Source organism: Meles meles, chromosome 2, assembly GCF_922984935.1.
Source record: "Meles meles chromosome 2, mMelMel3.1 paternal haplotype, whole genome shotgun sequence".
Lineage (NCBI taxonomy): Eukaryota > Metazoa > Chordata > Mammalia > Carnivora > Mustelidae > Meles > Meles meles.
In genome coordinates, this window is record NC_060067.1 from 196210044 (window position 1) to 196223501 (window position 13458).

The following is a 13458-nucleotide window of genomic DNA, read 5'->3' on the forward strand; positions in this document are numbered from 1 at the left end:
TAAAAATAAAACTGTCTCAAACATTAGGTCTTAAATAGAGCACATTTTCCAAGGTTTTCCGTGTCTGTTTTCCTGTCAAGGCTAATCCAAATTTGGGTACTTCCGTTACGAAGTTTTTTGTTTGTTTTGTTTTTTCCTCACATGCTGAGGGAAATTTAATGTATGAAGAAGTGTTGACTTCTACATAGTCACATGTGAAAGCTTTCGGAGACTGTGAACATACAGATATTTTTAATGGTGTCAGGTAAATAGCTCTATCCTGGTACGAGGATGTAATCACTAAGACAAAAAGCTGTATTCTCAAGAGAGAAAACAATTTTTTTCACAACTCAACTATGTTACAATAAAATAAATTCTTCATCATGCTGTCTGATATTTCTCGCTCAAGAAGCAACATAACCACCGACGGGTTCCAGTCATCAAGCAAAACATCCTTAGGACAGAAGTTAATCAAATATTGTGCATGTGCCTGTCTCAAAGGTCACCTTTAAACTGTCTTCCTGCCTCAGAATGAAGAACAAAATTAACAAGAAAGAAAAACAAGTCATTTGATTATTAAAATCCCACTGTAGTGCAAATACTATAGATCTCGAAAGAACCTTGAAGATACTTAGGCCAACCTCATGTTACAGATGAATAATCTGACCCCCAGAGGTGAAATAACGTGCCTAAAAGTCACACAGGAGAGCTAGAAGAGAAAAAAAAATTTTTTTTTTTTCCAAACAAGCAGACAGAATTTTTCACATGTTAATCAAAAAGAATCAAGATCATCAGATTAGGGAGAAATGAGGAATAAAAAGTATGTTACACATGGATTTAAAGGACTAGTTAATCTGATGCCCCCTCCCCAAACCAAAAAAATTCTCCAAATAGATGTTCATATATCCATCAATATGCTTATCCTTAAAATAGCAGAATCTTGGAAAATTCAATTTACAAATACATTATTCATTGTATCGTTATCATGAAATTAGTTCATTAAACATGAAAACATCAAACAGCACCAATACCAGAAAGTTAAAGTGAATACACTATTACTTAAAATAATATATAATCACTGATTGGGACAGAAATCAACTATAGCCACTAGAAAACCATCTGAACTCCTGCTTGACAGAAAGGCAGTATTTAAAGACTTGTGTATGCCCTATTGCCCACTGATAGGCCTGTGGCCGGGCATCACAGCAGCGGGTCATTGGAAAATGTTGTTAAATAAGATGCCTTTTTTGAATTGCTCAGCCTTGAACCATGATACTACATAACCCCGAATTTTCCACTAGAAGCCAATGGCACCATTCTTGAGATCCTAACCATGCTTACCTGTCCCAATTAGAACAAAACAAAACTCCCTTACTAAGCACTAGATGAAATGTACCTAGGAGGCAGCAGCAAGGCATTTACAAATGGGCTACTGACAGTGTATCAAAATGCTACTAAGGAAAATACAGCAGCAAATACTCTAGTAAGAGCACAGTATTCCACATGGAATCCCAAATTACTCTTATCTCTAGCTCCTTGGACTCCTGGAAGACTAGAGATGAACACGTGTGTGTATAAATGGGCGAGGGAGAAAGAAGCTCTACATGTAGTGTTCGTATTTTAAATTACCCAAGATAATCTGAAGGCTTACAGATAACTCCAACTGTACCTAAATTGTTTAAAGCCCGGAGAACTAAAATGCTCGCCAAACTTTGGTGTTTACCCAAAAAACAGCACTGTGGTTTTAAATGAAAGTGAAAACAGGCCTGGTTTGTGAAGCTTTTATAATGTCCACACCACGCTCTCCCCGTTCCCTGCTCCTTTCATCAGGTGATCTAAAGCCTACCTGGTTTAAAATATTTGGTAATTCAGTGCAGAAAATTAAGGTCACAGACAAAGTACAACAACTTTTAATACACCATTAATACTAATGATTAAAAATTATTGCATAGTCTTATGCATTTACCCTAAAACATTTTCCGAAAGTAAATCCTGAAAGAATTATATAAAAGACAAATAACCTTTTAAAATGTGGATGGCATTTACTACCTCGATCTTCTATCCTTTTTTGCCTTGTCAGTACTTCTGTCCATTGTTTTCTCATTATCTCCCCTGCACTTTGGGCAATACCACTTCCCCTTTGGTTTATAGGTAAGTGAAACACACGAAAAGTGAAACCATTCAATTGGACACTGTTCATTGTCACATCCGATCATTTCCCCGTAAGACACTTGGTTACATAAACAGTATGTAGGTTCATTGGGATCTATTGCAAACTCAACAGGCGATGCTTCCCTTTCCTGCTTGGCCTTGGAGCGCTTCTTTTTCTTGGCTGACTTGGATTTCTTTTCTTTAGGTGGCTGATCATCACAGTCTTCAATCCCATTCGTCATGTGACATAAATCACGGCTTTCACTGGTTCGCTGTCTGCGGGGTCTTCTTGAAGATCTTTCCGGTTGGCTGGAATCCATCTTTGCTTTATCCGAGGCCCGTTCACCTTCAGCAGGATCTTGAAAACACTGTGAATGCAACTCCATTTGCCTTGCCCGATTTTCCACCAATTCGAGCATCTGTGTGACAATCTGAATTTTTTCATCTCCCAATTCTTGACTATTGATTAATGCTCTCTGGAGATGCTGCTGTAGGCGTTTTTTCTGGTTTGAATCATCTTCTTTCTTATATTTTTCATAGACATCATCAATTTCCTTTAATGTTTCTAAAAATGTAAGAGAAAAATCAGAACATTTGTGCATTAGCACATATAATATTTTTTAAGCTAGCTATCTTTCACAGAACTGGTAAGCTGAATGAACTCAAATCATAAAATCGCACTCCTCTTGGTATATATACATTGAAAAGCATTATTTCCCATAGAAAGATCATCCAATATGAAAGTATATTCAGAAATAAATTAATAAAAATACAGAGCTTTCTTTTTTAAAATTTTTTATTTTTTTTACAAAGCTTTCTAATACTCATGAGTCTATTAAAAAGGGTAAGAGGTGTGGCTAGCTCAGGTGGTAGAACATGTGACTGCTGATTGCAGGATCATGAATTCAAGCCCATACTGGGCATTGAGCTTACTTAAAAAAAAAAAAAAAATGGGGGGGTGTCTGCGTGGCTTAGTTGGTGGAGCATCTGCCTTGGGCTCCGGTCATGATCCCAGGATCCTGGGATTGAGCCCCACATCAGGATCCTCACTGGGGTGGGGGGTGGGGGGGGAGGAGCCTATTTCTCCATTTCTCTCTGCCTGCAGCTCCTCCTGCTTGTGCCCTCTCTGTCAAGTACACAAACAAAATCCTTAAAAAATTTTTTTAAAAAGGATAAGAAGAGATGTATGTACGAATTAGTACTCAAAATATTTTACATGGGCAAGAACCCTGTATGCACTTTATAGTCTACCTCGCAAAGTCACTTAAACTTCATTTGAACTTCAAAACAGCACTGGGATAAACTTTACATGCCAGACTTCAACTGTAAAACTTAGAGAGGTTCTAGAAGTAGGCTACAGATGCCTATCCAATTGTGTTTACAGGACTTACAGTTCAATCGATGACTTGCTACATGACTCCAGAGAGACACTGCACCTTGACTTTCATATAATACCCCTGGACTCTTGAACAACAGACACGAGTAACTCTTCCCACCATATTAGTCTTACTAGCTCATTTATTTTATCATATGGGAGATTCTGAAAACCAAATTATTTCCAGGGTAGGTTTAGGTTCAGATTCTGGCATCAACTGACGAAGCTATTAACAAAATTACGGTAAGGTCAGCATTGGGTCACTCTGCTTTTGCAGAGAACTCAGCAGTTGGTTTTAAGCTTTCTGAACTGCTGATTTGGGTATTGTATAGCATGTGGGACACATTGAAATCAATTAAAAATGTCTGAGTCACTAGACAGTATACAATAATCTGAAAACATAGTCCCAGATGTCACCAAAAATTCATGTAAGATCAGTTTTTTATTCAAGTCTGTTCTATTTCTTGTCATTGTGAGATATAAAGCTATCTAACAGAACTGTCTTACTAAACGTGGAGAGGCAAAAATTGACTCCAATTTATCGCACTGCATGGCATATCAGTGTTTTATGTTCTAAGGGTACTGCCAGCACGGGGCACACCATCATTCTACCTTCCAATACTATTACTCTAACGATAATAAAAGAAATGTTAGACAAATAAAATGCATACACTAGGGCTGTCTCCAAGAATGGTTAACACAAAGCAGGTCTTCAACACAACTCATGAATTAATTCCTCCCTAGAAATTGTAAGTACTCACATGTGATGGACAACTGCTTAACCTGGGATATGGGACAAAGTGCCAACTTTTTTTTGAGCGTCCGCATACCTGCACAGCATATTTAATTTAATTTTTTTAAAAGACTTTATTTATTTATTTATTTATTTGACAGAGATTACAAGTAGGCAGAGAGGCAGGCAGAGAGAGAGAGGAGGAAGCAGGCTCCCCGCTGAGCAGAGAGCCTGATGTGGGTTTCGATCCCAGAACCCTGAGATCATGACCTGAGCTGAAGGCAGAGGCTTAACCCACTGAGCCACCCAGGCGCCCTGCACAGCATATTTTAAAACAAAGTTCATATCTAGTCCATTTGCCAGCTAGGCATGTAAGTGGTTTTCGTAAGAATATAATTTTTCCCCAGGAAAAATAATTTTGTATTTTCCCCTCAGCCACAAAACTTGAGAATTAAAATATAAAGGTAAACCTCATTTTAGATATTCTGTACCTAACTATCAGGAGTTAGATGCTAGTATATCATACAGGCACACTGATACTATATATGAGAAGAATTCATATTTCTAAGACTCCTTAATTACAAAGTGAAAGAAAAAAGGAAACTAACACTTACATTTGATAAAGATTTTCTCATTCAATCCCCAAGGCAACCCCATGAGGAAGCTATCACTTCTATACATGAAGATAATGAAGTTCAAGAGATAACAAACCCAGACTCTGAACTCTGCCACATCGGTATGTCTGGCTCCACTATTGAAGCACTTTTTACTAAGCTACATGGAAGGCACTTGAAAATAAATATTAATTTTTAGTTCAATGGTTATTTACCCAAGAGATTATGAACAAGAAAATCAGAACAAAAACTGAGGTTCTCCAATAACCATATCCCACAGTAAATACTTCTTTCAATTGTGAAACTATTGTCTTCATTTCTCTAGTTTTAAAAGTTTTTAAGGTTACTTTTAGCGATTCTTCAGTAATCTCTGAAAGTGTCTCAAATAGGCAGGAGAGAAACTGCTTTGATTTCCCGTATAATTTGTATCCCTAAATACTGCAGTAAGTATTAAATCCAAAACCAGAAAATACTTAAGAACTGGCAAAGAAATAAAAAAGCATATGAAATCTGAACTAAGAACACACGAGCATATAAAGCTAAATTGTCCATGTGGAGCTTAGTAAGCATGGGAACAGACTGAAAACTAGATTCTTCTTTTATATTAATCTTGAAACTAACCAAGCTTAATGGAGCTGAAAATGTTTATAATCTCTCAATCTTTTAAAGCTTAATATTGTTTCTCCTGTTACTAGAGTTACTTAGGACAATTCTAGATGGTAAAAATGGCAGATTTCCCTGTAACCGATTTGCTCTCCCAAATTCAAATGAAAATAGCTTAACTACTATAAAGGCAAATACGTGTCTTTCACGAAATGTAAAACCATGCAAGCTTTACAAACTTCAGAGTTACTGTCTGGAAAACTAAAAATGTTCAATACACAGCACATATGTATCATTTTTAGGCTACAATTCATGTATATGTTCCGGGTCTGTAGAAAATACCTTTGGAGAGATTTTGCTAAATAAGTTTTTATAAAAAGCTAATAGTTTAAAAAAAAAAAAAAAAAGATGTGCACATGAAGTAGCCAGGCTACTTCCCCACCTCATCAAACAAGTCACTTAAACTCTTGTAAATTTTAACTTGTCTGTAACATACGTTTTTACTTCATAGAGCTATTGTGAGATAATGTTCTGGACCTGGCACACAGCGATGACACACAGTAAGTAATCACTATTTAATTCTCTTTCCCTCTAACGGAGATCAGTCCTATCAACAACCCTACCATATGGGTTCGGAAGGCAGAAATAAATTACAGATTCGAAAACACGACACTTAAATATTCTAACATGCTACAGGCCAGAAGATATCACCCCAGAAGTGGGTTCCTTTGAGACCAAATCATGAGTAAAGGGTCTAGAAAAACAGAGAATGGGATCCAAAAAGTTATCTTTTTAAAGTCCGTACGGCTGTTTCCACATTACGTCCAAGGTCTATGCCTTGATCAGGCTTCTTAAACGCAAAACCGTTACACTTAAATTTCTCCCCTCCCAGTAGCACCAGAAAGGTCCACCAATAGTGGATGATAAATGAAGCGCTCTGTAGGAAAGCCTGATTCCCTGTCTTAGTTTTCTTGGGGCTGACCACAAAGGGTGGTTTTTGCCTCATCACTCAAACTTGGCGAAGGAGGGACCCACGGGTTAAAGGACGCCAGGCGGTTGCCCAGTCAACCACCCACTTCCACCTGGAGCCCGGAAGTGACGCAAGGCCCGGAACCTACGCGGTGCTAGGGTCAGCAGTGGTCCTAGTAGCTGAGCGTTTCTTCGTCCTGATTGAATGGTGGAGAAAGGGTCGACAAACATGTCCCAAACCTCAACACTGACTCTGCTAGGCACCAACTAAACTCTTCCGCAAGGCTCCGACGCCTTACCCGCAGCCAGCTCCGCCCAAACCTTCCGGCAACCAGCCATTTCCGAGGCGGGTGGGAGCGCGCCTGTCCGCGCCCCTCCCACGTTCTACGTCACTCCCCAGGCCCCGCCCCCGGGGACGGGAGGCCCTCCCCGCCACACACACACCCCTCTTCCTCTCCCCGCGGGGACCCCTCCCCTTTTAACCATTTGGCTGATGGCGCTGGGGAAAGGCTGCGGCCCAGAACTTTCCCTGGGGCGGGAGAAGGGAACGTACTCTGTTCCCGAGCCGGGAGCTGGAGAGCCGGAGAGCCGAGGGAGGGACCTCCCCGAGTCCGCCTTCGCGGCCCTCTCCTGCCCCCACCCCCCCCGCACGTTCCAATGCATCTCCTCTTGGGGTGCGGGCCGGAGGGGGGAGTGGGGAGAAAGCCGGGCCCCGGAGACCAGCGGGAGCCCGGCTGCGGCCGGCCGCTCACTCCTTACAGCCTCCCGCCCGCTGCACGCTACCTCGCCGGGGCAGAAGGGTCTGCGGCACGGGGCAGGCAAGCGCCGGAACAAACGCTGCTTAAAATGGCTGATTCCTCTCCACACCAGCTGCAGCCGCTGGGTCTGCAGCGGGGGCTGACGAGCGGCCCCCACCCCCACCCGTGATACCCCACAGAAGTCCTCGCCGACCGCAGCGGGGGAAGGGAGGGCCGCGAACCCGGTCTCCGGCCCCTCTCCTCAGTCCCACACACCAGACCCCTCGTGCACTCGGGGAGCCTGTCACCGGAGAGATGTAAAGTGGCACTTCCCCGGGCAGGCTCCGAGCGACAGTGCGCGGAGGCCAGCGAATCCGACTGAGGGGAGGACCCGCACGGGCAGCCCCGCGGCCCCCTACCTTGATATTTGTTGTCCAGCTCTCGAAGCACAGACACGTTCCTCTGCATGTCGTGGGGCAGCGACTCCACACACTCGAGGTAGTCCTGCACGTAGCAGGTGAGGAGCCGGCTCCGCTCCCCGGTCAGGAGCGCGGCCGACGAGTATAGTTGCTGCTGCTGCTGCCCTAACATCCTGCCGCCGCTGCTGCTCCTCGCCGCCGCCGCCGCCGCCGCCTCCGCATCCAGCAGCCACACATGCAACAGCCACGGCCGCCGCGGCTCCTCCGCTCGGCAGCCCGGCGCCGCGGGGACACCGGCAGCCGCTCAAGAGGGCACAGCCGAGTCCCCCGATCTCCACTCCCCCCAAAAGAAGCCCTCACTCCCCGCCCCCGCGGTAACAAGCCCAGGGGCGGGGCGAGATCAGGGCTCCCTCCTTTTCCCCTCCCTCCCCAAGACTAGAGCAGCGGGGATCCCCCGGCGGACCTGGCGCCGGGGTCCCGGGCGTTGACACTTCCTGTCCCCCTCGGAGTCCCCAGATGCTACCAATGCCGTCACGTAGCACGGATCCCCATGACAAGCCCCTCGCTGCCCCCTTTCCTCCCAATCACCCTCCGTGCCTGTCGGAGAGTCTCTCACTGGACTGCCCCCGCCCCTCCGCCTGCGGCCGCCTCTGCGCCTGCGCAGGACTTACTCCTAATAAGGCCGGGGGCCCGCCCCTACCGCCCTACCGAAGGGTTCGCATTCTCCCGCCTTCCCTCCGCCACCCGGGCGATTGGTCTGTCAACTCTCGGCCCGCGGGGAGGGTGCGGAGGACGGCCAAACGGCAGGCTGCGCCCCGCCCCCTCTTAAAGGGGAAGCACTGTCAAGCCCGCCTCTTTGCTCAATGTCTGAATGGGACTTGAGAGGGAAGGTGGCTGGCTCCTTCCTTCCGTCTTTCCCACAGGGAAAGGGAACCTCGGTCCAGCTCCCTCGGCCCGGTGTTACCGACATTTTCCCCGTCGGGTGGATCTGGCGCGGTAACTCGCAGGGCTTTAAAAGAGCAGCAGGCGGCCGGCCGCTTTTCGCTACAACCCGGAGTAAGGCCGGCGGGAACTACGCGACCCAGCGTGCAGCGGGCGCGGCTCCCGGCATGCTCGGCGGCCGTGTTCCCGCCGATCCGCCGCGGCTCGCTCGGCCGCCGCCTCAGCGCTGCCCGCGGGCCCCGGCCCTCCTCCCGCGGCGGCTCTCGACCTCACCGAGCGCCGGGAGGGGTGGGGGGTGGGGTGCTGGTCGCCGAGGTAGGCGGTGCTCCCGCGGCCCCCTGCATTTCCTTTCTCTTAGTCAGCTCGCCTTTTAAATCTCCCTCCTGGCTTTAGCACATTTCCGCCCTTTCCCATGGGCGGGAGGTCTCCCGCCGCTGAAGTACCTGCAGGTTTTGGCCACCCTCCGGCTCTTCAGGAATCCTCCGTTTAGTTTAGTCGCCCTCTGCCCCAGAAACGTGTTTGTCCGACACACAACCTTTAAGGAGAATTTTACCCCCTCGAGTGTCAGAACGTTTAAGCATTAAACGTCGGCGCGGGCTTAGAGCCAAGAGGGGCGCAGCACCCGCTTTTCATCTTTTTACCCTAGGACCGAAAGCCGCTGGGGGTCGGGGAAGACGGGAAATGAGAATAAAAGCCTAACCAGTAATCAGGCCCACGTCCTTATCTATGTGATCGACTTTCAGGGCTTAATTCTTGGGTGGTGTTGAATGAAACGCTCCGCGGAGGGGCTGATTTTCATGCCAGACTAACTCTCAGTATGCAATCCCATTTGTTTTTGAAAGAAATGGCTGTAAATAGAACGAATTTGCGCAGAATTTTAGCGGAATGCCTAGGAAAAGGAGTCCTCTTCTGAGTAGTACCTGTGAGTTGAAAAGGAAACCTAAGCGGCTGTTTAACTTGGGATTTCTCCTTCTGTCCAGTTCGTTCCCGGGGGTGGTACATCTGTGTGGTGACCTATGCAGAGCACTTTGAAGTAACCACTGACGTGCAAAGAGAAGTGTAGGCTTTGATCTACAAGAAATTTTAAATTGTAAGCCAAAACAAAGCCCTCCAGAAAATTCGGCATCGCGGGAACAACAAAAATATTGCACGGGACTCGGAGATTGTCTGGGAGTGTTATCCTATGACGCTGTTGTGGTTTTGACTACTGGAATATTAAATCGACCCAGGCAGTAGTACGGTGTGGTGTGTTTCGGAGAACCGTGTAGGGATTTCCTTGTTGTCATTCTTGCAAGCTTTCAGATTAAACAGCCAGATTTTGTCCAAAAAACGGTCACTGTTAAAAATGGAATTTTGTTGGTTTTTACCTGACCCCTACTGTTTTTGTTTACTAATGGGTTTGATTTCAGTAGTCATTATTGGAGGCCCAAAATAATGCAAGATGCGTTTTTACTGATTTAGGTTAGGCACTGAATGTACCCTGGATTTTATCCACAGCCTGAGAAGTAACCTGCAGGCAGATAGGACACGTGGTTAGAACCTAGCAATAAGGGAAGCAGAGATACGGAATACTTAAGACTGTGGCCTTCAGGAACCTGGAGCAAGAAGAGAGGAAAGGAAGCTGAGTATGATAATGGAGATCTTTTATACATTATTTTCACCTTTCATAACTGTCGAACAGGTTGTCTGGAAGCAAAAAATCCAAATAATGATTTTTCAGCTTGTGTTGGTGTATGCGTATAAGAACACTGTAATATGGGTGTGTGTGTGTGTGTGTGAATATTTCAGATGTGCTTTTTTTTGCTATACTTATAAAATTAATCAATGGCTCATTCCTGCTATATTTATGAAAGCACACTGGGGGGTGGGAGTACTTACATGGGGGGAAAATCACCATATTCCCCATCGTGGTCTTTTCTTCTCGGTAACCACTTAACTGGACATTTGGGGGCTTTCACATTGGATTGCCTTGCCGAACCAAATGCGAAATTTTAAAGTCACCAGTTCTCTGCAATGTAGAAATTAACTGGTGATATTAAAACCTCTGATACAGCAAAAAGTCATCTTATTTACTTTTTAAAAATTTTCCTACCAGGAGGTAACCCTAAAAAAAAAAGATAGGTGACCCCGAAATTAGTAGGCGTGTCTGGGATTACCTGAAATTTTAAAATCATTTTCTTTTAAAAGATCGCTGTTAGGAAGTGTTTATGCCTCTAAACCTATGTCTTGTAGCCCGTATTTATATTGTGAGGGGGGAGGGCAAAGCTTCAAACTCTCAGTGAAAACAAACTAGCAGATAGTTCTGAAGGATTCCTAAAGATACCGCCTGAGAAAATTCAGCTATTGCTTAAGTCAGGCCAATTAAATTTGAAATGCTTTTCTTCTTTTTGCTTCTTAATGTTTTGTAAGACTTTTTAATTATGGAAAATTTCAAACATGCACCAGAGTAGAGGTAATAGGGACACCTGGGTGACTCACTGGGTTAAGCGTCTGCCTTGAGCTCAGGTCATGATTCCAGAGTCCTGGGATGGAGTCCCACATTGGACTCCCTGCTGAGCAGGGAGCCTGCTTCTCCCTCTGCCTGCTGCTCCCCCTGCTTGTGCTCTCTCTCTCTCTGGCAAATAAAATCTTTTAAAAATCTTTAAAAAAAAGAGTACAGGTAATAATACAATAATCCTAATGCACTATTCATCCAGCTTGAACATATATCAATATATAGCCTCTCCCTTCGGCTCAGGTCATGATCCCAGGGTCCTGGGATCGAACCCCACATAGGGCTCTCTGCTCGGTGGGGAGCCTCCTTCCTTCTCTCTCTCTTCCTGCCTCTCTGCCTACTTGTGATCTATCTGTCAGATAAATAAATAAAAAATATTTAAATATATGGCCAACATTATTTCACCTGTGGCCTTTCACACTTCCTTTCCCTTGCTGCATTGTTATATTTTATCTGTAAATACTTTAAATATAGAGGGATAAGAGATAATTAAAAAAAAAAAAAAAGAAAAAACCACACACCCACAATTCTATTATCCCATCAAAAAGATTATCATTTAATATTCAGACCATTAAAATTTCCAAATTTTCCTAGTCTCATTAATATCATTTTACACTAGGTTTAACAGAATCCAAACAAGTTCCACACCTTGCATTTAGTTAGATCTTTTCTGAACCAGTAAAAGGCAGTTAATTCCCAATTTAACTCAGTGAAGCAAATAGCAATGTTTTTCTAAGGAGGATATTTGGGTAGTTAAAAAGCACTGTTAGGGGGTGCCTGGGTGGCTCAGTGGGTTAAAACCTCTGCCTTCAGCTCAGGTCACTATCTCAGGGTCCTGGGATAGAGCCCTGCATCGGGTGCTCTGCTCAGTGGAGAGCCTGTTTCCCCCTTTCTCTCTGCCTACCTCTCTGCCTACTTGTGATCTCTGTCAAATAAACAAATAAAATGTTAAAAAAAAAAAAAAAGCACTGTTAGAAGTATAAGGAAAGTCTAGGAAAGCACTTTAAACAAAAATCCTCATATTAAAAGGTCACCAATTGATAGCCCACAGTAGAAATATAATTGTATCTAATGCAAATAAATAAATTAATACAAATCTAAGAGTTCGTATTAGTTTACAGTGTAATTTGTTCTGGAAGATCCAGTGAAGCATGTTAAATTGTAGTGAAAAAGCCTAAAACTTTAAGTCAGTTCATTAGTGTGATAGGTAACTAAAACAGTCTGTCTCCACCGAGGTCAGTTTTCAAGTATATTTAATTGCTTTATTGCATAAGTAGTATACACTAATTTTATTTAAAAAAACAGAAAATAGAGCTAAAAAGCAGATGCATAAAAATCACTATGAACTGGAGATAGCTCTTTTCAGTTTCTAAGTATATCCCCAAGATATAATTCCACTTTACTTCTTTGCTTTAAGGAAATACTTAGGCCAAAACTAAAAGATCATGTTAAGAAAATAACCAGATTCTTGAGGTGGAACATGAGAAATATGAGCAGTATTGTACATTTAGTCTGTACATTTAGCTCATGAGGTAGCACAGATTTAAAGTTGCGTGTGTGCAGTCAATTCCACTGTGGGTTATAGTATTGTTCAGCATTTAGAATGACTACTGTCAGCAAGATGATCACAGCAAAAAATGGAAGGGATTGTGAATGACTGGGACTGTAGTAAAAAGAAAATTCAGTATCATGAACTATCATTCCCATAGCCAAGAAGAAAAAGCGAACACATATTATCTACTTTGGTTATCTCAGAGAGAAAAAATAACACATACGGTATACTTTGCATATTGCTGACCAGAAAAACATTCAGTTTTCCCTAGGTGGTTACCATAGTTACATGAGCTGTTTATAACATCAAGAGGAGGAACTAGGTCACAGTATTGAAGGAGTCTGAATTATGCAATTATGTTTCCTAAAAACGGGAAAGGGTTTAAATTTTAAGGAAGAGAGATTTTTACTGTATGTTCAAAATTGGAAATTCTGGTCTCATTCTGCCAGTGAAACCTAAAATTTTGCCCAAAATTAAATAGTTGATACTATACGTAGAAATTGTTCAGTCCATACAAATGCTGTTAACAGTGTGTGCTGTAATCCAGAAGTGTGATAAGAGATGCCAATGTATTCCGTGAAGATAACCTGTTTACCTTAGTGAGGTATCTTTTTTTTTTTTTTAAGATTTTATTTGTTTATTTGACAGATCACAAGTAGGCAGAGAGACAGGCAGAGAGAGAGAGGGAAGCAGGCTCCCTGCTGAGCAGAGAGCCCAATGCGGGGCTTATATATATGTGTGTGTGTATATATATATATACACATATACATATATATACATCCTATATATACACACATATATTTTACATGTATATACACACACATATATATACATACATATATGTATATATATATACACACATATATATAAACTAAGATATATATATGTAA

At 43.4% G+C, this 13458-nt stretch overlaps 1 protein-coding gene across 3 annotated transcripts; it reads right to left on the minus strand.

Annotated features, from left to right (window-relative positions):
- Positions 1-209: 209 nt before the first annotated feature.
- ING2 (inhibitor of growth family member 2) lies at positions 210-7927 on the minus strand. 3 transcript variants are annotated; one of them, XM_045998577.1, is made up of 2 exons: positions 7581-7927; positions 210-2695 (listed from the first exon to the last, which is right to left on the minus strand). In XM_045998577.1, exons 1-2 carry the CDS (start codon positions 7750-7752, stop codon positions 2025-2027), a joined length of 843 nt encoding a protein of 280 aa, XP_045854533.1. In that variant the 5' UTR covers positions 7753-7927; the 3' UTR covers positions 210-2024. The 3 variants fall into 3 exon arrangements, with proteins under 3 accessions (XP_045854533.1, XP_045854535.1, XP_045854534.1); XM_045998579.1 differs by lacking the exon at positions 7581-7927 and adding an exon at positions 6724-6779; XM_045998578.1 differs by lacking the exon at positions 7581-7927 and adding an exon at positions 6574-6710.
- Between the last annotated feature and the right edge of the window lie 5531 nt (positions 7928-13458).